General features: G+C 44.2%; 1 protein-coding gene across 1 annotated transcript in view; it reads right to left on the bottom strand.

Annotated features, from left to right (window-relative positions):
• LY75 (lymphocyte antigen 75) overlaps positions 1 to 15,879 on the bottom strand; it is an 85,405-nt gene extending 69,526 nt beyond the window's left edge. The window contains exons 1-2 of the mRNA XM_020798384.3: positions 15,594 to 15,879; positions 6,757 to 7,128 (exon numbers count right to left, since the gene is read on the bottom strand). Of these exons, the coding sequence (XP_020654043.3) occupies positions 6,757 to 7,128; positions 15,594 to 15,699 (478 nt within the window). The 5' untranslated portion in view covers positions 15,700 to 15,879. The remainder of the gene's footprint in view (positions 1 to 6,756; positions 7,129 to 15,593) is intronic.
• Positions 15,880 to 25,474: the final 9,595 nt, after the last annotated feature.

Below are 25,474 nucleotides of genomic sequence, written 5' to 3'. Positions count from 1 at the left end.
TTGCCATTAAAGAGGATCTATAGACTCAGCCCTACAATCTCATCAATTTCTTTAAAAATCAATGAAGCTCAAGCTATTATAGATGGTACTACCCAGAAGCAGTCTGGGGATCACGATCTATGTCAGCTAGCCCGGCTTTATCAACCTCTTAGCATCTTACATTCAATAAGTATAATCATAGTGGATATTGTGGTTTTATAGAACACTTAGGTACTGTAGCACTGAGGCGCTGTACAAAATCTGCCCATCGGCTTATAATCAAGTGGACATAACAGAGGGAAAGAGAAATTGAAGGGAATAAAACAATTTAGTGTATTAATTCTTCATAGTTACAGAAAGACAGAAATAATATTTATGCCTAGAAATAGTTGTGTGAGATGGACCTCACCAAACAAGTTTCTCCACAGGCATAACAGAGAAAGACAAAAGCTGCCTTGAGGTAATTTTTATTTGTTTGTTGAAACACGACCAATGTTTTCCTCAGTGAGCACCATGAATTCACAAAGAGTTTATTTTGTAAGATGTGGTAACTGCAGATAGATGCTTTCAGTGTAGTCAGACATTCAGAAAGCAAAAGTGAAAAAAGAAATTGATGAGAATCCTTAAACACTGACTCCTTGAAAAATATTTCATGTGTATTAAAATCATGAATCGGGGTGTTGAGGATCTGAGCAGGATAATAAAAATTAAATATCTTGCATACCATTTTAGTACTTTTTGTTCGTTCCTAATAAAAGATGCTGATGCTATTTTCTAAGACTAAGTCCAGCCAAGTGAACAGCATTTAGAGTTAAGCCCTCTTTAATAAATTATAAAGAAGTGAGGAGACAAACAGGACAAAATTTCCTCCCTAGGGATCCTAATTATCATCCTTTCAGTGGATACCACACCAAGTGTGGTCCATTTTCTCAACTTTTTTCCTAAGGTCCAATCCTTTTATAACAGCTTTATTCTGTGTTTTTGGAGTTTTCATTATAGAACTGAGACATCAAAGTATTATTAGCCATAGTATTACTTAGGTAGTTCACTTGTTTATTTAGGACTTATATGCTGCCCAATAACACGTGATGGTCCTGAGAAATAACACAATAAATATGAAAACAACAACAACAACCCAGTAAGTTGAAAACCGCAGAGAAATAACTTTTTCCCCACTGAAGGGGGGGGGGGACAACAACATTTGCACACAAGGGTAGAACAAGATAAAAATAATGAGGTCAGATAATTAAAGTCATACACTAATTTAGAAGTTTGGGTGAATAAAATGTCTCCACATGATGCCATACTGACCAGAGAGATGACACCAAGCAAGCTTCTTTGGATGCTCTCTTCCACTGTCAGGGTTCAATCAAAGTAAAGATCCTCTATACTGTATAATAGCTACCCAACTCAATTAATGTCTTTGTTTTGTTTTGCATGCCACCAAATTCTTTCTAATTTATGACAACCATTCCCGTACTTAGAAGTGGTTTAACAACAACAACAACAACAACAACAACAACAACAACAACAATAGTGTGCTACCAAGTCACTTCTGACTTATGACAACCTTTTTCTGGGTTTTCTAGATAGAGAGTACAGTGGTGCCTCGCACAACGGGCGCCTCATAGAGCGATGAATTCGCTCTATGAGGCCGGTTTTGCGATCGCAAAATGGTGTCTGCATAGGGCGAAAATCGCAGAGCGAAGGTCGGTAAGCGGTTCGCTTACCGACCTTCGCTTTGTGACCCGCTGATCAGCTGTTCGGCGGCTACAAAATGGCCGCCGGAAGCCCCAAAATGGCCACGCGCAGTGTTTTCGTGCCCTCGTAAAGCGAGGGGAGGGCGCGAAAATGGCTGCTGGCCATCCTGAAGCATTGCTGAACGGTGAGTATTCAGCCCAATTGGAATGCATTAAACCATGTTTAATGCGTTCCAATGGTTTTTTACGTTCCGTTCAACGATGCTTTCACACAACGAGGGTTAATCCGGAATGGATTAACCTTGCTGTGCGAGGCACCACTGTACTCAGAAGTGGGTTACCAATCCCTTCTTCTGGGGTCATCTTGGGACTGTGCAGTGTGCCCAAAGCCACACAGGCTGGCTCTTTTTGGATGCACGGTGGGAAATCAAACTCCTAACCTCTGGCTCTGCAGCCAGATGCCTAATGCACAGAGCTATCCAGCCAGCTTCAGAGTTGGTTTACTTTACCCTACCATTTCTGGGGGCACAGTGGGACTACGCAGCTTGCTCAAGACTATGCAGGCTAGCTCTGTTTGCAAGAGATGCAGTGGGGAACTGAGTTCTCAAGCTCTGGCCAAGCACCCATTGCAGAGCTATGCGGGAGGGTTATTAAAGGTTAAAAAAAATGGCCTATACATCTTTTGATGTTTCCTAAATGTCTCCTGAGAATATTTTATAACAGAAAGGTAGGACCAAAAACAAAACAAAACAAAACCCTAAATCTGAACTAAAAGCCAAATAATACATATTATTTCTTGCAAATGGATTTTTTTCAAACATTCTTTATGATAAAACTATGGACAAAATATTTACAACAGCTTGAACTTAGGAGGGCTAAAGTGTCTAGATAAAATTATTACTTTGTAGCTGGAGAGACAATTGACTCTCATATAATGCACAGGGAAATTACATCATTTCTCCTCATTCATATTTTTTGTACACTGCTGTATTACTCAAGTAATGGATATACATTAGAACTTCCTGGTCTCTTGTATCTGGCATTTCTTATTTTACAGGACAGGATTTACCTGTTTTAGGGAACATATTTTTAGAACTAAACAATTGCTGTTGGTATTAGCTGTGAAACCCATAGGCTAGCATTTTCCAAGTTGGAGGGGGCAAATCTTTCTGGCCATGAGAGCTAGAATCCCAGAGGTGAGGGGAAGATGATGCTGGAAGTGGACCCCCTTCCCTGAAGTCCTCGCCTCTGACATCATCATCCTCTTTTATGGACAGAAGAGAAGCTAGCTAAGGCTGTTTATGCTATGCTAACCCAAGCCTCCCCCCCTTCATGGATTGCTCCCTTGTTGTGACGAAGGGGCTTGAGTAACTCAGAGAAGCTGTGGGCTATGCCGTGCAGGGACACCCAAGACGGACAGGTCATAGTGGAGAGTTCCGACTAAACGCAATCCACCTGGAGTAGGAAACGGCAATGCCACTCCAGTATCTTTGCCAAGAACGCCCCATGATCAGAAACAAAAGGCTAAAAGATATGAAGCTGGAAGATGGGCCCCTCAGGTCAGAAGGCGTCCAACATGCTACTGAGGAAGAGCGGAGGACAAGTACAAGTAGCTCCAGAGCTAATGAAGTGGTTGGGCCAAAGCCGAAAGGACGCTCAGTTGTGGACGTGCCTGGAAGTGAAAGGAAAGTCCAATGTTGCAAAGAAAAATACTGCATAGGAACCTGGAATGTAAGATCTACGAACCTTGGGAAGCTGGAGGTGGTCGAACAGGAGATGGCAAGAATAAACATCGACATCCTGGGCATCAGTGAACTAAAATGGACAGGAATGGGCGAATTCAGCTCAGATGATTATCATATCTACTATTGTGGGCAAGAATCCCATAGAAGGAATGGAGTGGCCCTCATAGTCAACAAAAGAGTGGGGAAAGCTGTAATGGGATACAATCTCAAAAATGATAGAATGATGTCAATACGAATCCAAGGCAGATCTTTCAACATCACAATAATCCAAGCTTATGCACCAACCAGCATTGCTGAGGAGACTGAAACTGAACAATTTTATGAAGATTTACAACACCTTCTAGAACTGACACCAAAGAAAGATGTTTTTCTCATTCTAGGGGACTGGAATGCTAAAGCAGGGAGCCAAGAGATAAAAGGAACAACAGGGAAGTTTGGCCTTGGAGTTCAGAAGGAAGCAGGACAAAGGCTAATAGAGTTTTGTCAAGAGAATAAGCTGGTCATCACAAACACGAGAACTCCCAGAAGTACTGTGGACCGAGAACTCCCAGAAGTACAAGCTGGATTCCGAAGAGGCAGAGGAACTCGAGACCAAATTGCTAATTTGCGCTGGATTACGGAGAAAGCCAGAGAGTTCCAGAAAAATATCTACTTCTGCTTCATTGACTATGCAAAAGCCTTTGACTGTGTGGACCGCAACAAACTATGGCAAGTTCTTAAAGAAATGCGAGTGCCTGACCACTTTATCTGTCTCCTGAGAAACCTATATGTGGGACAGGAAGCAACAGTCAGAACTGGTCATGGAACAACTGAGTGGTTCAAAATTGGGAAAGGAGTACGGCAAGGCTGTATACTGTCCCCCAGCTTATTTAACTTATATGCAGAATACATCATGCGGAAGGCTGGACTGGAAGAAACCCAAGCCGGAATTAAGACTGTCGGAAGAAATATCAACAACCTCCGATATGCAGATGATACCACTCTGATGGCAGAAAGTGAGGAGGAATTAAAGAACCTTGTAATGAGAGTGAAAGAGGAGAGTGCAAAAAACGGTCTGAAACTCAACATCAAAAAAACTAAGATCATGGCCACTGGTCCCATCACCTCCTGGGAAATAGAAGGGGAAGATATGGAGGCAGTGTCAAATTTTATCTTCCTGGGCTCCATGATCACTGCAGATGGAGACAGCAGCCCTGAAATTAAAAGATGCCTTCTTCTTGGGAGGAAAGCGATGACAAATCTCGACAGCATCTTGAAAAGCAGAGACATCACCTTGCCAACAAAAGTCCGAATACTCAAAGCTATGGTTTTTCCTGTCGTGATGTATGGAAGTGAGAGCTGGACCATAAAGAAAGCAGACCGCCGAAGAACTGATGCCTTTGAATTGTGGTGCTGGAGGAGGCTCTTGAGAATCCCCTGGACTGCAAGGAGAACAAACCTATCAATTCTAAAGGAAATCAACCCTGAGTGTTCACTGGCCATCTCATGAGAAGAGAAGACTCCTTGGAAAAAACCCTGATGTTAGGAAAGTGTGATGGCAGGAGGAGAAGGGGACGACCGAGGATGAGATGGCTGGACAGTGTCTGCGAAGCAACCAACATGAATTTGACACAACTCTGGGAGGCAGTGGAAGACAGGAGGGCCTGGCGTGCTCTGGTCCATGGGGTCACGAAGCGGCAGACACGACTAAATGACTAAACGAACGAACGAACCCAAGCCTCAGTATAATGTGGCCATGGAAGAATTAAATCCTAATTTTTTTCAGCTAATACCAAAATCTCTGTTGCTTTAAGTGCAAGCAAAGATTCTGAGCTCCTTTAAAAATCAACAAAAACAGTGCTAGAAAAGCCTCACACAAGCAATAATCAGGTATAACACTTTTCTCATCTATCAACAGAAACACTCTTTAAGAGCAGTCTACTCCATCCTTTAATCTCAATATAGGAATTAATCTCTGTAATGCGTAAATTTAGCTGGAGCTGTTTGGACAAATGGAGAGCCTCCCAAAGGCACACAGGCTTCTCACTTCTAATGCTGCCTTCCCTAAAGCCCCTCCTAAAGCACTATTCCATGAAAAATGTAGGCAAAAGCACTCTATGGATCTAAGCCTGGAACATGACTTTGTTCGTTAGATTTAGTAACACTTCCTATACAAGTTACATGGACATTTAGGATGGTTTAAATGAAATCTTATTGCTTAGCATTGTAAGTAACAACTACAGTAGGCCCACTGAGTCAGTGGGGATTTGGTAAGTCATCTCCTCCATCTCGTCTTCTGATTCAATCGGCCGACTCTAGTTGAGACTTACTACATTAAGGAACAGGATTCAAGCCATTAAGTGTAATGTAGTTTTAAAAAACATTTTTACACTTTAAAATGTAAAGCATGAACACAAGAAAACATGTTTCCAAATATGCATATAGCATAGATGCACTCACTGGTAAGTGGAGATCTGCCACAATTTGCAGTCTAACTTTCATTAGAAAGCAAACCTTGAATTTGTGTACTTTGTGAAGCAGTCTTTGCTATGAACGCATCTCGAATCAGCTTTTAACCTATTTGCTTATTTATTTACACTTAAATACTACTCAAAGTTGAAATCACAACTTGCAGCAGTTTACAAAATATCGCTATACCCTATAATCAAACAAAAAACAAAACAAAACAAAAACCCACGTCTCAATCAAACCGTATAATTAAAAGAAAAACAACCATCAGCAGACACCAGCAACAAACGCTATTTTAGAATAGATCAAAAGTAAATACAGTGGTGCCCCGCAAGACGGGTGCTCCGTTTAACGATGAAACCGCTTGACGTCGATGTTTTTGCGATCGCAAAATGATGTTTCCTATGGGGGAATTTTGCTTTGCGATGATCGGTTCCCTGCTTCAGGAACTGATTCTCGCAAAGCAATGATTTTTTAACAGCTGATCGGGGTTTCAAAATGGCCACCAGGTAAACAAAATGGCCGCCCGCTATTTTCTGAGACGAATTCCTCGCTGCACAGGCAGCGAAAATGGCCGCACTATGGAGGATCTTCACTGGATGGTGAGTTTACAGCCCATAGGAATGCATTAACCGGGTTCGCTGAAACGAATTAACGTCGTAATGCGAGGCACCACTGTAAATATAATCCAACACAACAAATGAAAATGATAAAACTTCAGTCTGAAAAATGAAATAGAACAACAGGTGACGGAAGTCATATTAGATATTGCCAAAGGCCTCCCTGAACAGTTCCATCTTAAGTAATTTACTAAAGGAATATAGGGAAGTTCATGTCTCAATCTCTCTTTTTGCCCAGATAAAACAAACCAAGAAAATACTTACTACTGTATGGAATTTTACAAATAACATCACTGGAATTGCTTCTTCTCCAGGTATCAGAAGAATCCATGCTTACAGTTATAATTCTGTCCTTCAAGGTAAGCTTGTTCCGAGAGGCAGAATATATGGTGGCATCAGAACATCTCCACCACAGTGTAATGTCTGAATCACAATCTACCATTTTCAAGGGATTCTGGGATTTAGTAGTATCTAGTCCAAGGCATTTTTGGGATCCCAAGTTAAAAAGGCGATGTTCAGAGACCCACGTCCATAAAGTCTCTTTCGTCTCATTGCAGTCATCTGCTGTTATCTGCTGGTTTTTAACCTGGATGCACTTCTTGGTTTTTTCATGGCGAATGGTAAAGATATTGTCATCTGCATAGAAACAAAGGTAGATGCTTTGGTGATTTCCCTCCATTACTTGTAGTCAGTGAGATATAATATAGTGAAAACATTGTACAGAAGATTTACTGAAACACTGAAACTTCAAAAGTGCTGTTACATTAAGTTAAGCAATTGGTCTATCCACCTCAACAGTGATTATACTTACAGGCTGTGGCTTTCTAGTGTTTTAGGCCCTATTTTCCCCCCAATCTGGAGATGTCAAGGACGGCTAATGAACAAAACTTTCAGCTAGATCCAGAAACAGACTGGGAGGAGAGAAAGATGGAAAAACAGCTGAACTGCAGGATAACTTCACTGGTTCAGGTATCTGGCTCTCTATGATCCCTTCCAGCTCTGCAGTTCTAAGACAAAGTCTGTGTCTTTGAACTATAAAGTCTGTGTCTTTAAAAATCTTGCAGATCTACCCTGGGTTAGGTGAAGCTTCCAGGCCATTTTTAAATATAGTTTCAAAAAACATACATCGCAATAACCCAAATAGGAGGTTAACAGAACTAGCTGAAACCTGCCTGGACTTTTAGATCTTCAAATCTTTTTCTTAATAGTGTCATCTTCTGAAGAACATTTGCTGGGAAAAGAAAACGGCTTTTCTCAATGATTTCTCCCAGTTTCTGAGAAGTCTCTCATGAGAGAGGTTAGGCTGGCCCCCTCCATGTTGCCTTTCTGCTGGCAGGCAAAGACCCTTCATTCAGTTTGGGTTTTGGCACCTAGCTGGTTGCTGTGGAAGGGAACTGGACATCTAGTAGGCACTGTACTTTGTGGAGTTCCATTTAAATTACTTTTAAATCAGTTTTGTTTTTATCCCCATCTCTCTTAGAAAATCTTGTTGTAAGTTACAGGGAGTCTCAGGGAGAACTCAGGGAACTTGAGTCTCAGGGAGAACATTTCGGGAGAAAGGAGGGGCAGAAATAAAATGCAAATAAAGAAAAAAATGTGACTGAGAGTGAAACTTGTATTTTGAAAACTGTAGAAAGCTATGGAACATTCACAGGACTTCATTTGACACCATGCAAAACGGCAAAATAATTGGGGCTTGAGATATTCACTGAGAATGTATTGGCCTGAATGTCTATATTTTGTAAACAAAGCTTTTCCTAGCTAGAGAAAGGTGTATTTGTGCACTCACAGCCCACTCAGGGCACATTCCCTTGAGTCATGCCTCTAGCAATTTGCTGAAAGAAAACAATTGTACTATGTTTAATGCATCTAGCTGAAATGCACTACGCAAGTATTATTTCATTTCTAAAATGCCACCCACGGCAGGATCAGGTTGTGGAATGCTCAGATAAATAAATAAACATAATAAACTTCACAACAATCCTACACAAATAATTATGAGGGCAGGGGGCATGCCAGAATAGTTCACATCCAGGCTGTTAACTTAACAGAAAGACATGGCCCTGGAAATGTACCGTCTTCATGTTCTTCCCTTTCATTAGTAAAACAACAGCCTGTTAACTTTATGTTAGATTTTTACTGAGTGGCTGATCAAATATTTATGCTTTCCTTCGTAATACAACATAGCCTGCCTTTTCCTGTGTGGTTTTGCTGTTAACAGAAGGTTATGACATCTTTCTCTGTGTGTTTTTAAAACTTCTTATGGATGAATGTCTTTTTGAATCAGCCAGGAATTGATTAAAACCTTATCTTTGACATTGCATAGTATAATGGCTTGCTCCATTAATATTACATAAAGGATAATGCAAACAAGACAAAACTGCAAGGTTCTAAGAGATGTAATGAATTGAGCAGGATTTTTGTGGCCAACAACACATTCTGAAAAATAAATTAATGAATGCAAAGGGCAGCTCTGAACTATTTGTTTTATTGTTCACTGTTCCCTCTGACACACACAAAAAAATCTCTTTACTTTTGCTGCTTTCTGAAAATGAAGCCCAAGAGAAATCCATCTGTAGGTATAACCAGCCTTGCATTTAAGAGTGGCAATACGTTATTCCAGAGACTTTTGGGGCCCTTCTTGTGAGGTTTAATCTTATGACAGAAATATTTATTCTTCTCCTGTCTCCACAGGATCAGTCAGTCGTCTAAGATCCTGCAGTTCAGCACCATTGAAGTCACTCAGTGCTCCCAAATATAAAAAGTTAAACAAGTATGTTCAATCAAGAGAACAGAGCATCAAGAAGGGCTGAGTTAACACAATTTGGCATGAACGTTTTTTCCACTGCAAATGGACTACTCCCAGCAAACAGCAAGCGCCTCGTCCACTTTCAGTCACAGTGGGCTTCCTTTTATTACTACAGGTCAGTTAAGGTACCTGGACACCGGCTGCCTTTGCCTGCAGATGGATTGCATGTCATGGTTTTCTGGTACCAAGAAGAGAGAACAGCTCAGGATGAACAGGGACAGCCCATTTCTTCATTATTCTTTGAGCATGTTAGAGCAGAGAGCCTGCTTTACAACTAAAAAGCAGTGAGCAAAAATCCTAGGAAATACCAGGAACACACTGGATTTTTCAGTAGTAAATTAAATGCACGAACATCCTGCACTACCTGGTTGCCGTACACAATTACTTATTCTAGTAAAAGCTAAGAGATTCTCCACAGAGCTGATTAGAAAGTCACTAAGCATGTTTTTTAAATAATGCTTTTGAAAAGCCATTCATCAAAGACGGCAGTCAGTCACAGTATAAAAGAACTTTTTTGTTTGGTTGGTTTTTATGGTTTTGGTAACTAGTTACCAGAAACAAAGGAGAAGAACATAGTCAATTGTTTTCCCCATATTTGGAACAATCCAAACAGCAGAACTTTCAAGAATCTGTATTATAATATTTGCCATTAAAATGATTAAGAATTTATTTAGAAATGATACCAAATTATTCAGAATAAGGACATTCTTAGCAACCAGAAAAAAATGCTGAAAGATTTCTCCAAACTAGATGGCTGAGCAACTAAGAGGAGATCTGCAGTAAGGAAAGAAAAGGGATGCCTATAAACACACTAAAATAAAATCCTGACATCATATGATAAACGAGAGGGCACACAGTATACTTAGCATCTCAAGAAGTGGGCTACGGTCCACCAATAAACATGTATTTTGGAACATGCTATTTTTCTTTAGTGGAAAGTTATTCAACAAGGAGTGCTTGCTGAGCAGTCATTGCTGAACATTTATTTATTTCCCATTAGTGTAATGCACTATCCTGGGTGGTTTGCAACAGTAAATAAAACAAATACTAATAAAACACTTGGTAGATATCCTTTGATTGTGTATCCACATCGACCAGTGGGTTGGATTTGATGGCATTAGAGGCCCCTTCCAACTTCAGTATTCTAGTATTCTATGAAACAATGACAATTTAAAACATCTGATGGGGGGAAAAACAAGTGGCAACATACGCAATTTGTATAACAGCAGGACAAGAGGCATAAAATGAGGCAGGGTCAGTGTGGAGGGCCTCCCTGAAAAGCTGTGTTTTAAGCTGCCTTCTCAACTTTAACAGGGAGGGCGTCAGGCATTGCTCTACTACGGGATCTGCTTATGCTTTTAATCATTAGGTATTGGGGTGGGTGGGCAAGTGGGAATCAGGTTTTGGCGCCCTCTTTTATTTCCTGTTCGTAGCCTGAGTATGTTTCCTAGACATCTGAGGTAACCCAAAAAACAAAAACAAAAAAAACAACAACGTGTAAGCTAAGAAGTCTCCAGCTAAACCAGAGCCTCTTACCTGAATCATGGACATTAAGTGACCTCATCCTCAATCACTCTTTTTTGAAAGATGGATACTATATATTGATCTCACAGCCCTGATGCAAGGAATGATGAGATAATATATCTGACATGGATAGTCGGGGGGAAAAAGTATATTCAGCATGGGGCTGGCAGCTATTGTGGACAGCAACTGACAGATGAACAGTACTTCCAGATGAGGCTTCTATTCTACAGTCAGCCTGACACAATTTTATTAGATGTCACTGGTTTCCATTTGTAACTTTCCTTTGGTCTCCTTACTGCTTCTTTAGTGACTTTGTCGTATTTTCAAAAAGCCCTTAAGGGACAATGATGAAACAGCTGCACAATGCCTTTTGACTGGTAGTTAGCTTTTTTAGCTCCATGTTTTAATTGTTTCACAAACAATGCTTGTTGTGAGCTGCTTACTGTGGGCAGGTTATGGACTAACTATCTTTCTGGAAACATAGTAAATCTTTGCCTACAATAGGAACTGAGCTGTGAAGGGCTACTTATGTTGTGTTCTAGGCACCAGTTTTTAATTCTTGCTTCTTACCTTTCAAAAGTCTGTTGCTTTTAAAGCTAGATGAGAAGGTAGAAAAGTCTCGTGCACAACTGCTCAACACTGTGATGAGCAACAGTTAGTTGTATGGCACCTGTGCTCTCCCACGGTGCCAGCCTTGAGGCAGGAAAGACACCTGGGACATATCTCTAACGGCTGGGGGAGCAAAGCTGGTGACAGGGTTAGCAGCATTAGTGCACAGAGGAAAACAAGCAGATCAAAGCAAACATGGTATCCGTTGGATGATCTTTCGTATTTGCAACTTGCAAATAAGCTCACTTAAGTTAACTAGAAAATGCCCATTAAAAGAAGAGACTTCGAACTGTTTGGTATGTATATAGGTAGGGAAAGGAAAAACAAGTTTCCTACAAAGACAGATTGGCTATGTGGGTAACATCTATATGTTGCAACTTCAAGCCTCAGATTGTTGCTGGGTATACAGAGGCACGGCAAAAAAGAAACCACCCATTTCTTTGTAGGACTTATTGTGGTATATCTTGAGCTAAAGCTGTCAACGTGTTTTTTCCACCACCTTCCCTTAACCTTGCTTTTCTACGAAGCTGCACTAGTTTTTCCTGCTAGAAAGAAATGAAAGTAAATGTCCTTTTTCTAAAGAGAATGCAGCTGGAAGCCTCTTCTGCAATGTGGAAGTATCTGGCGGCTACAGGTACAAAAACAAATTTGAACAAATTAGGGCAATGGGCACCAAGTGTTGATAGGTGACCTGAAAAAATAGCCTAGCTTCAACCCTGCAAGCAAAGCATTTCTCACCCTCTCACCTTAAGAATTGTTTGATATTGTCTAGAGTCCCTAAGTTCCAATGCAGGACAAACTGCGAGATAAGATCAAGTGACTCTCCCATACACCACAGGCCCTGGGACTGCAAATGTGAATCAGTTTAATGACTGGCCTGTCAGGTTCCACTAAGTACTTCTGCACCTGAATTTAGAAGATCCTTTATTTAGCACTACGAAACTAAACATATTATTAAATTGCACTGGGACAAAATTAAGGTTGGACATTCCAGTTCTGCAACAATTAAAGGTGACATATTACACTGAAAAACTGTAACTCTTGCAAAAAGTCAGATAAACGCTTGGGAAATATCCATGAAAGAGATGTAGTAGATTCAGAGACTGCAGATTTAGTACTTCACTACTACTCCAAAAGGAGAAAAGAGACACCTGATGCCATGTTCTACCTAGTTTTGCATACTCTTTTTCTCAGTGTGCATTCTGCTAACCTTGATCTGTCATCTGAACTACCAGATACCAATTTGCAGAACTGCCTTTCAGCTTATAGAGATCTGATCAATTAACCTACCATGGATGTAGCAAATAATAATATTAATCTTAGAACTGCAGAGCGGGAAGGGACCCTATGGATCATCAAGTCCAGGACCCATCAAGAAGGCACAGTGGGAACTGAACTCCCAACCATTAGCTCCACAGCCAGATACCTAAACCACTCTCTCAAGCAGTTCATACTTCCTGTAAACATGGCTCAATATCCCCAGAGTTCACTGTAATCTGTTTTTAACACATTTGTTCCCTTTTCATTATTCAGTAATGTGGGGGATCCTGCAAAAGTAGGAAATTTGTCTGATATCAATTCTTATGGATTGTGCTCTCTGTGCCAATCAGTGGTATATCTAATCCATAACTCTGTGGGCATGTTAAAATGAGTCTGCTAACAGTTTTCAGTGCCTTTATTTTTAACTTTTGAAATTTAACCAATGTAAGAAAAACACATGCTATTCAGCTGCCACATTTTAAAGTATTTTGAAATATTCCAACAATAAAAATGGTTTGAATATATCTGCATATAACATTCAAACCACATTAACAGTATGTATTCAGAACTAAGTTTCTCTAGCTTCTGTAAGACCTATTCTGTGAGTTCAGGATTGCTGGTGATGGAAGTTTTACGGATTCCTATCACCTAGTACATACTGTATGTAAAATTAACATACCACACCTTTCACTTCCTGATCCAAATGAATTCAGGTTAATGGAACATTTCAGTTCAAAAACAGCTAGAAAATCCATATTATTGGCATTGATTTTAATCCCATCAACCTCCAGTCTGATGTTCGGAGTAGTGGAGATATGAACAGGACCTGAATTGTCTAAAGTTGTTTGCTGACCGGAAACCAGGGCTGGTCCTACCATTAAGCAGAGTGAGGCAACTATCACAGATAGCATGTGGATGCTATAAAACCGTACCCTGTTTTTGTTATTTCATTTTTTTATTATTTTATCCTGTTTGATCATTTCAATAACAACGAAAAGCCTGTGAGAAAATCATGAAGTGGTGGATCTCCCCTCCCCATGCAACGCCTAGAGGTAGGCAAGCACCCTGATGTGGGAAAATAATGGTCTTCCTGAGGGAAGCAGAAAATCACCTTCTCTGAGATGCACTGACATACCATTGTTATTCACACAAAAAGACCCTGGTCATTGTATTTCTATGCCAAGGATGGGAAGCAGCAGCTGTGAGATATTGGGTGTCAGGTGTAAAAACAACTAAGCTGGCTTTAGGAACTAAACTTTGACTTTACTGACAGTGTGGCAATTGTTGTTCTGCCTCAGTTAGTCCTGGACTCCTGGGCCATTCCTGACCAGGCTGAAATCACTGAGCTTGACCCTTTTTTAAAAAAATTACTGCACAAGACTGCCACCATGTACTAGAGAGTGTGGCACCCATTGCCAGACTAGTGCGGCTGAGGTGAGGGGGAAGGGAGCCATCTTGGCCACCAACCATTTTGCCTGGCACAGCTTCAGTGTCTTCACCCACTTCCCTGTGAGTGGAAATGAAACACAGCAACAACTATTGGTAACTAGGAAATGCAATGATGAGAAGGAGGCTGTCTCTGTTGAACTTCTGCCTGTCAGGTAAAATGTTTTAGTGAGCGCTGTGTTTTCTTGAGGGGGAAGAAGGGTTCAAGCACACCTCAGTGAAATCTGCTGTGCCCTGAAGGGGAATTAAGTGAGAGGGACTGCCTCCTTCTCACTTTTTCACCCCACAACTTGTCGTGTGGCTCCAGTCTGCTGGTGGAATTCCCCTTCGCCCGCCCAGGCAATGCCCGCCTCCCTGTGCCAACTGAAAGAAACCGGAGGCTGGCAAGCCTTTGGGGCCCCGGAGTCAGGTTGTTTGTGAGGGAGGCTTTCTCGTCGAAGCGACCCCGGGCGAAAGGGCAAAGCAGGCGCGGCCCGAAGGAAGAGGAGAGGGAACCCGTCGGGCCACCTCCCGCAGAAGCGAAACGGAAACCACTCCGAGCGCCGCGAAGCGAGGCCCCCTCGCGGGACAGGTTGACCTTTAGCGCCCGGGAGGGAAGGAGGGCGGCCGTGCCCCGGGGCCTGGCGAACGCCGCCTGCCCGCTTCCCAGGGGAAATGGGGCTCTCTGCACATGCACCAAGGCGATAAGTCAGTACTTCCCGCGGTTTACCGGCCAGAGCCCTGCCTGCCCTGCAACACACGTGTCCCGGAGTTTTCAAAACTCTTTTTTTCCCTTCAAGTCACGGCTCCGGACTTTCTTCCCATCGTCCGAAGCGCAAATGGAAAACTCTTCCCCGAGCCTGGGCAGGCTTCTGGGGACAGGACGAAATCCCCCCCCCCGGCCAGGAAGCTCCGTTCTCGCGGCACCTCTCCCCCCCTCCAGCCGCGAATGGGCAACTTTCTGTGCGCCGGGGATCTTTCCAGGGAAATTCCGCCCACCGCGGAGACGCCCACCCGGGTTTTTTTTTCTCCGCTCCTCTGAGGAAGACACGGACCCTCTTCTCGGTTCCTGAAACGCTGACGCCAAAAAAAAAGCCCCGCCGCCTGGAACCGGCACCTCGCCACCCCGCCTGCTCAGCAAAGGCACTCCCCCGGTGCCTTCAGTGCCTTCCTTTCCGCCCGGGTGGAACTCCAAGCAGGCTTTCCCTCCCGTCCTCCCGAAGAACGCCGGGCTCCCTTCCACTCCGGCGCCGCCGTCCCGCAGCGTCTTCGCGCTCGGGAGCCCCAACCAAGCTCCACTTTCCGCTTCCTCAGCGGGAGGGCCTCCTTCCCCGCCGGGGGAGGGTTTCTTCCCCCCCTCCCCCGCCCCCCCAGCCTCGGGAACGCCGCTCGGCCCCGCCCCCCCCACACACCCTAGGTGGCCAGACTCCGGTGCCAAGGCAAGGGGCGAAGCGCCCAAGGGTCTCGGTTTTACCTGCCCAGCAGCAACTCAGGGTGGCGGCGGCGGCGGCGGCGAGGACGACGACCGGGAGCCGAGCCACCGGGCAGGTGGGGCGGCGACGCCGAAGCGCCTTCCTCATCCTCCAGCAGCAGACGGAGGAGCGGCAGCGGCCAAGCAAGGAGGCCGGAGGGCCACGCCAGCCTTCGCGCCGGCAGTCAATCCGCCTCCCCCACCCCGCGCCGTTGACCGCCTCGGGCGCTTTCCCAGGCTCTTCGGCGCAAGCCGCGCTGTCGGGCTCCTCGAGTGCCGGAGACAAGCTGAGCGCAGCCTATTGGTGGAGGCGGGCGACCAATGGCAGGTTTTTCCGCCTCCCTCCGGGCTGGGAGCGCAAGTTGTTGCCGGGAGAAGGCTGTCCCGGCAGGTTGCCGGCCAGTCCCCCCCCGCCCCACCCCACCATTCAGAAATAAATAAATAAATAAATAAATAAATAAATAAATAAATAAATAAATAAATAAATGCGTTCAATTCAAACAAATGACTGGCCCGAGGATGAGGTGGGATGGGGGTGGGGACAGGAAGAGTTGAGTTTTTGAAGTATCAAACACCACTCCGGACACATTCTGCATCCCGGAAAGATGCCATTAATCGCTTCAATCAGTAGAAGAGCAAGACGCGCGTGTTGCATGTGTGTGCGTGCGTGTCGTGTGTGTCTTATTTTTTTGAGGGGGGGCGGTTAGGGCTTTCGCTTTCTTCCGGGGCTCTGAATAGGAAGCCTCTCTTCGGGGCCAGGCTGGCGCACGACCGCCCTGCCCTGCTCCTCTTCCTCGGCCTTAGGAGGGAGAGAGATTAGCGAGAACAGGCTCGGCTCCGCCGGGAAGCGCCAAGAGCGAAAGCGAAAGGCGGCCTCTGACCTTCGTGGGGGGGGGGAACGCGGGAGGGTCGCGGGCCCGCGTTGCCACCGAGAAGCTTCGGCTGCGCTTCGGAGCGGCGGGAGGCATTCGCTGGCTCCCTTTTCTGCGCTTCGCCCTCTCTCTGCGCCCTCGCTTGGGACGCGGCCAAGCCTCTCCCTCCCTCGGCGGGTCTCTGCAGGTGCCGAGAGGAGCCAGCGAGTCCCGCCTAGGTCGGCGACCTCGCTTCCCTTTCTCCCCCCCCCTTGTGCTGCGGACTCCCAAGTGCTGATCCTTAAAACGAGGCCACACTATTTAAGCACACAAGGGTGAGGGGGACAGGGCTGGGCGCGGGGGGGGGGGAGAGGGAGGAACGGGACTCCCAAGTTTGCAGAAGTGTTTAGTAACTTCAGTTACCTAAGGAGACAAATCACTTTATTAAACAGTTCCCCACTCCTCCCTCGCAGCCCATGCAGACGGAACCTGTTCGGTGGCACACCGAGGCTGAGAGCAGAAGGACGGGGAAGCGCGGGGACAGAACGGAGGATCCTGGAAGAAGGCAAGGCTGGCTGGAAGCTGGAGGAGGAGGAGGAGCCTTGTCGCCTTGTCGCCTTGCCTTGCCTTGCCTTCTAAGCCGCATCCCTGCTGGTGGGTAGGTGGGTGGGTGTATTCTGCGCCATCGAGTCAGAACTGACTGACACTGACCCTGCCAGGGCTTTTCAAAGTAAGTGAGGTGTTTAAGGAGTGGTTTTACCAGCCCCACTCCCCCCCCCATGTGTTTCCATGGCACAGTGTGGATTCGAACCCTGGTCTTCAGAGACCAAGTCCATCACTCTATTCACTAGAGACTACACTGGGCTCTCATTCCAATCTACACAGCATCCCTGCTGGTAGTGTTTATTCTATATTTTCTCAGATTGAGTTCACAAGGCCACTACTGTATACATAATCCAGTTAATCACAGCAGTTGCACCAGTAATGTGACATGCAGTTGAATTAGAAGACTGCAGGGGGTAATTGGGATGCTTATTATTTTTTGGCAAGCCTAGCGTATTTTCTATTGGTGATGCTGCCTGATGCTTGCTAAATGGGTAACGTAATGGCAATGGTTAGAATGGCTGGGTAAAAAGATGAGGAGGAACAAGTTTCTCAACACATTTTCTTCATTTATTGTCCTTAGGTTCAGTCTATCTTGCATTCCACCCTTCCTGAATTCTGGTTTAATTGTTGTTGTTGTTTAGTTGTGTCCGACTCTTCGTGATCCCATGGACCAGAGCATGCCGGGCCCTCCTGTCGTCTTTAATTGTAGGATTTCTCAAATTTAAAGTGCTTCCACATGGAGGGCTTCTGTTGTGAACACAAAAGGTGTTGTGTAGCTATTCGGTCTTTCTCTTAAGTTTTTGTAAGAAATAAAAATCTGGAAGGAACAGCAGGAAGAAGAAACAAAAAGAGGAGCGTCTGGCAAACTGGAGACAATGTCTGGATGTTCCCATAAAAACCCACCGAGTTCTACATTAATTTTTTGTGCCAGTAGCGTATCAAAAGAGAGTTCGAGTCTACTGGTTTTAGTAACATACCAGGTGCTGCTTTGGTAAGTAAATGAAAACCATAGACAATTCAAGATGTGATGACTTCCCTCTATACCAAAGTGGTGACTTCTCCTTGCATCAATGCCCCTCCCTCCAAAAACTGTGCTGCCTGTGATATAGATGTACTGTGAAAAAAGCCCATGCTGGACAAACTATTTTTATTTGTTTAGAACATGTATATTCTGCCCTGTATGTTATGATCTCGGGGTGGACTACAGCAATAAAAACAATATAAAAACAATCCAATGTTTTAAAAACATTTAAAACTATATACTGTACACTATTTACATTAAAACCGGTAGCAATAAGGAAGCTTTTGCAATCCGCTACCTTAATCACCGTATGCTAACTTGGCAGACCAGCCAAGCCTCTAAAGGCATTCCATAAATGCAGTTGTTAACATACATAGTGGATTGTTCTCCATAGCAGGACACAAAGGAGTCTTCTTCCCCCAGCAGATCTCAGTGATCAGGCAGGAGAGGCATTGCCTCAAGTACCCGGATCTCGAACTGTTTGGACAGCTTTATGGTTTATCATCAAAGCCTTGAACTTGGACGTGGCAGCATTTTGGCAGCCAATGCAATTTTTTTGGAACTGGTTTCACATGGTATCTGAAAGGTCTTCCTGCTAGCAGTTTAGCTGCTGCAGATTACACTGACTGCAGCATCTGGGTTGTCTTCAAGGGCAGTTCTTCATAAAGTGCATTACAGTAGTCTAACTACTATCTCTAGGCAGAATTCAGTATCTCAAGTGTGCAGTTACATGCACTATCTGCAGTCAGAAGCAGTTAAACAACAACTATAATCACAGCATTTCTTTTTTTTTTCTTTTTCAGATTCAGAAAAGAAATGCAGGTAAATTGTTATCTAAGATTCCTTTTTATTACAACACTTAGTACAACCAAGTTCATCATTTGTGTTTCAGCTATCGGCCATTACCCAGTAAACAAATGACAGTAATTAAAGCTGGATCTCCAAAATTCAGAAGAACAAACTAGGCAAAATATCATTATTTATTTTACAAGTAATCAGCTCAAATTCAAATACTATGCCAAAAATAAAGGACACAATTTTCTCCAGCCCACGAAATTATAGAGTGTAGATCAATTCTGAATTAATTCATTTGTTTAAAACACTTATTTAAATTGTTGCTGATATGTTGTTCCTAACAACAGATGTCTCTGTTTTGCAGCTGATGATTCAACTGGCAGACTTTTTTTAAAAAAGAATTGAACCAACATTGCAAATAATCTAATACAGAATATGTTTTTTAAAGATCTTTGGAGTTTGAGCTAATTTACTGCCAGGAAAATAGAGCATGGAATTAAGCTTTCCACATTGTATGTAATTATATGTAATTACATATTATATGTAATTAACATATAATATGTAATGGGGCACATATTATATGTAATTAGCGTATCATGGCTCCCCTAACCAAGCCCACCTGATAGCTTCTTGCTGTTAATCGGAATTCAAGACCCTTATGAATTCCCCCAACAGAAATGGACAGAGACACGAAGGCTACAAAGTGGAGGCTATTTATTATACGCTGCTGCAGGAAGCGGAGAGAAAGCAACCCAAGCCATGCAAGGTGTTGGTTTCTCTGAGGAACGAAGGAAGAGTACACATTATATAGGCTGTCCGTCCGGGCGGTCCGTTACGGCTCACAAACTTACTACAATTTCATTAAGTTACAAAAACATTCTATTTCTACTGCGCAGCCTCGCTTTTACGGAGTCTGCACTTCCTTTTTACCCTGTCAGCTATATCTTATCGGCCCCGGTTACTCAGGAATTTAATTATAACACACACACTCCTTAGCGAAGGAGTTAAATTCTCATCACTCAGCTTCTGGAAATTAATTTACAAGCTATGCACCAATAGCCCTTTACTCCCTTTTTCCTTTAGTGAAGAAGTCAAACTCTCAGCAATTTTCTACTCACAATTCCCCCTTTTTCTTTTCTTACTAATTTTGACTTATTCACCTGACTCTCCCTCCTGGATGGGGAGTATCTTGTACTGTATTTCCGGGGCTCTAATCACCATCATTGGCACAGATTTAGGCATAGCTGCCTGCACCGCAGAGTTTATCATATTGCGGACTAGAGGAATGAGACAAGGTAGGAGCATCATGCCAAGCAGTATCATGCAGAGAAAGAATAAGGGCTTGTTTCCAATTGTTAAAGATCCCCCCCAGCCAGCCTGTTGAATCTAACATCCCAGTCCAAGTTTGGACTGGTACATGGGCTAGTTCTCTCATTCGGCCAGTAATCTCTGCAATCACCTCTTGAGTATCTCCTATCTCAAGGCAACAGTTGGTAAGATTGAACTTTCCACAAACCCCGCCGTCTGTCGCCAGAAGGTAATCGAGCGCCAGTCGATTTTGATAAATAGCATTTTTAATCTTTGTGTTTTGTTTGGCTAACACCTCCAGAGCCAATTCATTCTCTCGAGTGAGGAGTTCTACCACGGCTTGCAGTCTAATGAGCCTATTTAGTAAATAGATAGGGGTCCTATATCCATAGGAACCATCCTGGGCCCAGGATGCTGGGTCATAATATGCTATGATTCTTTCAGGCGGCCATTCATCATCTTTCCATGAGCCTATTTTCAACTCTCTCTTCTTCCTTTGGTTTTGAGCAGGTTGTCCTAGTCTCATTCCCCTGGACAAGGGAATCATGAAAAATGAGGGTCGCAGATGTCCCAAGTAACAAGTCCCTGTCCAATCTGTCCTCAAATGAGAGTAGGCCATGGTCCCACAAACCCAATACAAACCAGCAGGTGCAACCCCGCCATCTACAACTGTACCATTGTGCCAAATGATCCTTGCCACCTCAGTTAAATTTTCCCAGGGGTTCCTTAAATCAAACCCCAGAGTAGAGTTTCCCCATGTACTAACCTTACTCCCATTAAATACTTTGATGAATTTACAAGTAGAATCCCCGAGAAACGAAGGGTATTCTATATCTTGTTCTGTTCGTTGAACACAGCTTTCTCCTATCAACTCACTTGCTAACTCCCATCTAGAGGATACTTTATGAGTTGGATATGTTGATGTGTTATAGGGGGCTGTCTGATTCCATCCTATGACCTCCCAAGGCCATTGGTCCCCTGTCAGAGTCCCCCCACAGATGTAACAATTAGAGACGTTCATGGTAGTGGCTACTGTCTGGGCCAACTCTACGAACAAATTTATTGTTTTTGTGGTGACGGATTGTTCCCAGGGGTCAGATTCCAACTCTTTCCAAAATGTCTTATAAGTTCTCATATCCTCTCCTACTATGCCTTCTCTGACTTGTTTTAATACAAAATATCCCCCTGGGTCCTTTCCTTTCCCATTGATCCGCAATCCAAAAACTTTAGACCATAGATCCTTTGTATCCCATTCCTTTGGTTTCAATATGGTGAAGTTAACCGGATTACACTCCCCTCGTTTACAAGAATTCGACCCTTTCCCGCTTTTAAGTACAGCTGAGGGGTCAAACTTTCCAGGCCAAGTAGCCCACACTACACATGACCAATGAGACAAGTAATATTGTTCCTTGTTACAACTCCAAGCCCTTACCCTCTGTTGTGGGATTCCATACCCAATGTACTTATCATTCTTTTGGTAGGTTCTTTCCCAGCCCAGGTTCCCACAATTTCCCCAATAATCATAGGACAACAGTTTGCAGGCATCAAATGTTAGAGAAACCGGGCCATTAGACTTGCGCATTTGCCTGTCAATGATGCTTCCATATCCTGATTTCCCTGCCCTCATCTCTATCCATATCCTTTCTGGCTCTTTTGTGGGGTCATAGCAAATAGGAGGTTTGTCCTTTTCGTAGCACACCTTGTAATTTATATTGTTGAAGCTGCACTCTTTGATATTCCCGAGACACTGGTAGGCTGATTTATACTCAAGAGTCTGTGTCTCCTTCCTTCCTTGTCGGGTTTGTGTGATGCACGGGCAGGTAGTTCCGCTAACCTGGGTAATAACACCTAACAATGTGATTATGATGGGGATTAGTTTACCCTTTCCCTTGGTTCTCCCGACCAGTCTTCCAATGATACCTCTCCATGACACTAGGGGCACGGTTTTCACTGGTACAGAGGATTCCAATCCTCTTCGGCTGGATCGGGCTCGGGTGGACAGCAAGGGCTTACCTTCCGACACTTCCAGCACGTCTCGTGGTGCACCGAAGATGCGTTGCGGATCCATCCTCTGGGGATGGTCACTGCTCCTGCAGGTTCTGTTTGGCACGGTTTCCACCAATAACTCGCTGCCTTGGCGTCTACAGCCCACAAGCTCTCCACCCACAGTCCAGTTTGGTATCCCGTATACAGTATGTACCACCTAGTGTCAGGGTCCTCGTCAAATTTGCTAAGTCGGGCACACCAGTTGAAAGGGCAAAAATGACAGTGTAGTAGACAAAGGGGTTCAAATGGGTCTAGTCCAAGCAGGGGATCTCTCAAGTTTCTTATATTGTTCCCACTGTTTAGGGTGCCACCAGGGTAGAAAGGATTAGGGTTTTCAAAGTATTCTTCGGGGTCCTCACTATCTGAGTCGAATCCACTATTGCTTCTACCACGGTGGGAATCAGTTTCTTCCCCTTCCTCTAATTCAGGTTCCAAATACTCAGGGGCTCGTTTTGTGGTTAATGGGCAGCCTCTGCAAAATTTAGTGTGCCACCAGCGGGGGTCCCACAAGCTCTCTACCTCCTTGTGAACAAACCCCTTTACAGTTCCTTCAGGTCCTGTTTCTACCAGCACAGCCTCGTTCTTGATAGAAAATCCCGAAAACACAACCCAATCTATATTAGTGTCAACATCTAAATCCACATCCCACTTATCCACGTCCCTGCTTAATGATCTACGTGTCAGCTGGATCTCAAAGAAAGGACATGGTTTGTCACAGATTATTCTCAAAGACATAATAGTTTACACTTTTCTTTTTAACACCAATTTTAGTCTCTCTCCTGATGCCACAGCTTCCCACTGTCCTTCGGGATTTGCAGAGTGTTTTGCCCTAGTGTGGTGCGTCCAACCAGCTTCCTCAGTTCGGATGGCAGTCTCTGTTGTCAACAGTATCTGATATGGTCCAGACCACTTGGGAGTTAACGGTTCAGTTTTCCATGCTTTAATGTAGGCCCAGTCACCGGGTTGGAATGAATGCACCGGGGTCTCCAGGGGTGTCCTTTGGGTAGAAATGCCTTTCTCTCTGTTGGTTGATAAAATGGAGAATAGTGCCAGCAAGTGTTTTCTAATAAAAGCATCTTTGAACATATCCAAATTAGGGTCTATTCTCCTAGGACTTACATCCCATATACTCATCCCATACAAACTCTCGAAGGGAGATAACCCAGTTACTTGGCTAGGCTTAGTTCTGAGAGAATACAAGGCCAGAGGCAACACCTTCGTCCAGGGCAACTGAGTTTGCTGCATTAGTTTTACAACCTGATTCTTTAGACTTTGATTCATTCTTTCCGTTTTTCCTGAACTTTGCGGGTGCCAGGGGGTATGTAGTTTCCACTTAATCCCCAATGTCTCCATCACCTGTTGCAGTACCTTTTGGGTGAAGTGGGACCCCCTATCACTATCTATGGACCCTATAATCCCATATCTAGGGATAATTTGTTCCAATATTAACTTGCAGACAACATTTGCTGTTGCTCTGGAAGTAGGGTATGCCTCTACCCATCCTGTAAGTTGGTCCGTAATGACCAAACAGTGTTTCAAGGTTCCCATTCTTGGCATGTCGATAAAATCACACTGAATGCTTTCGAATGGGTGAACTGCCAAAGGTTTCCCCCCCCACTCGCTCTTTCTTGGGTTATTCTTGTTAACTCGTTGACATGGAATGCAGTGTGCTAGGATGGTGTTTGCGTGAGACCAGACTTTCTTCCCCACATATCGCTGTAAGAATGCACCAGTCATGGCTTTAGTTCCCCAATGCCCCCCCTCATGTAGGGCTTTCAATACTTCTCTTACAACCCCTTCGGGGAGCCACTGTCTGCCATCCTTCAAGGTTAACACTCCGTTTTTCATCACTGCTCCTTGCTGCTCCGCTAGTTCCAACTCCTTCTGGTTGTATCTATAAGGGGGTGCCGGTTCTTGCCCCAGCGGAATTAGTGCTGCCTGTAAAGCTGCTTGCAGTTCTTTATCGGCTGCCTTTTTCGCCAGTTCATCTGCCAACCTATTCCCTACTGCTTCAGGGCTGTTTCCCTTCTGATGGCCCGCCACATGTATTATGGCCACCTGGGCGGGAAGACTCAGAGCCTCTAAAGTTTCCGCTACAAGCTTATGATGGGCTAGGTTCTTCCCTTGTGAAGTTAACAATCCTCTTTCACACCACAGTTTTCCATATACATGTGCCACTCCGCTAGCATATTTTGAATCCGTCCAAATATTTACCGTCTCATCTTTTGAAATCTCTAGGGCTCTTTTTACTGCATATAGCTCAGCTGTCTGTGCTGACATACCGGGAGGGAGGGGGCCCGATTCCACTTCCAACCCTCCATCCTCCACTATTGCATACCCAGTTTTCCTTTTCCCATCCATCACCCTGGAGGACCCATCCGTATACAGGTTTCTACCTCCCTCAATAGGTTCTTCCTGTAAGTCTTCTCTGTACTTGGTTTGGAGGTCTGTAACTGCCACGCAGTCATGTTCTCCTTTGAATTCCAAACAAACTTTTTCTGAAAGGCCCTCGGCCGGACTGCAATGATCGGTGGTGGTCAACAGTAGATCTGGTTTTTCTAACAAAATAGCTTCTATCTGCATAAGTCTACTGTCGGTCATCCACCGCCTTGCTGTATGAGTCAAGATTGTCCTAAGCTGGTGTGGCGAATGGAGTATGATTACCTCAAAGGGGTATAATTTGCGCACCACCTTTACCATTGAGGTGGCAGCGGCACAGGCTTGCAAGCAAGCTGGCCACCCCAGGACCACCGGGTCCAGATGCTTAGAAAAGTACCCAATCGCTTGGTATCTCCCAGCCTTCTTTTGGGCCAATACCCCCTTCGCCACACCACTTCCTATGGTGACAAACAGGTGACTCGGCTTCTTGGGGTCTGATAGACCTAGTGCTGGGGCCGAGGCCAAAATTCTCTTCAGTTTTTCCAATAGCTGATAATCAGGCCTTTCTAGGACCAACACCTCCGGTTGATCCCCTGTTAATTTCTTCAAGAATGGTTGAACTAACTCTGAAAATCCCTCTATCCATTGTCTACAGAAATTTAGTGTCCCCAATAGGCTTCGCAGTTGTCTCTTGGTTTTGGGCATCTCCAGGGCTTGGATGCCTTCAATTCTCTTGGGGTTAATGTATTTCTTCCCTCCTTTCAATATCAATCCCAGATACTTTACTTCTGCCTCACAAAACTGAAGTTTCTCCTTTGACACTCTAAGGCCTTGTTGCCCTAGGAAATTGAGCAAACCAACGCTAGCTTTCCTTACCA

The sequence above is a fragment of the Pogona vitticeps genome, chromosome 1 (assembly GCF_051106095.1).
Source record: "Pogona vitticeps strain Pit_001003342236 chromosome 1, PviZW2.1, whole genome shotgun sequence".
NCBI lineage: Eukaryota > Metazoa > Chordata > Lepidosauria > Squamata > Agamidae > Pogona > Pogona vitticeps.
Note: the sequence above shows the minus strand (reverse complement) of the source record. Positions and strands in the feature narration are given on the sequence as shown.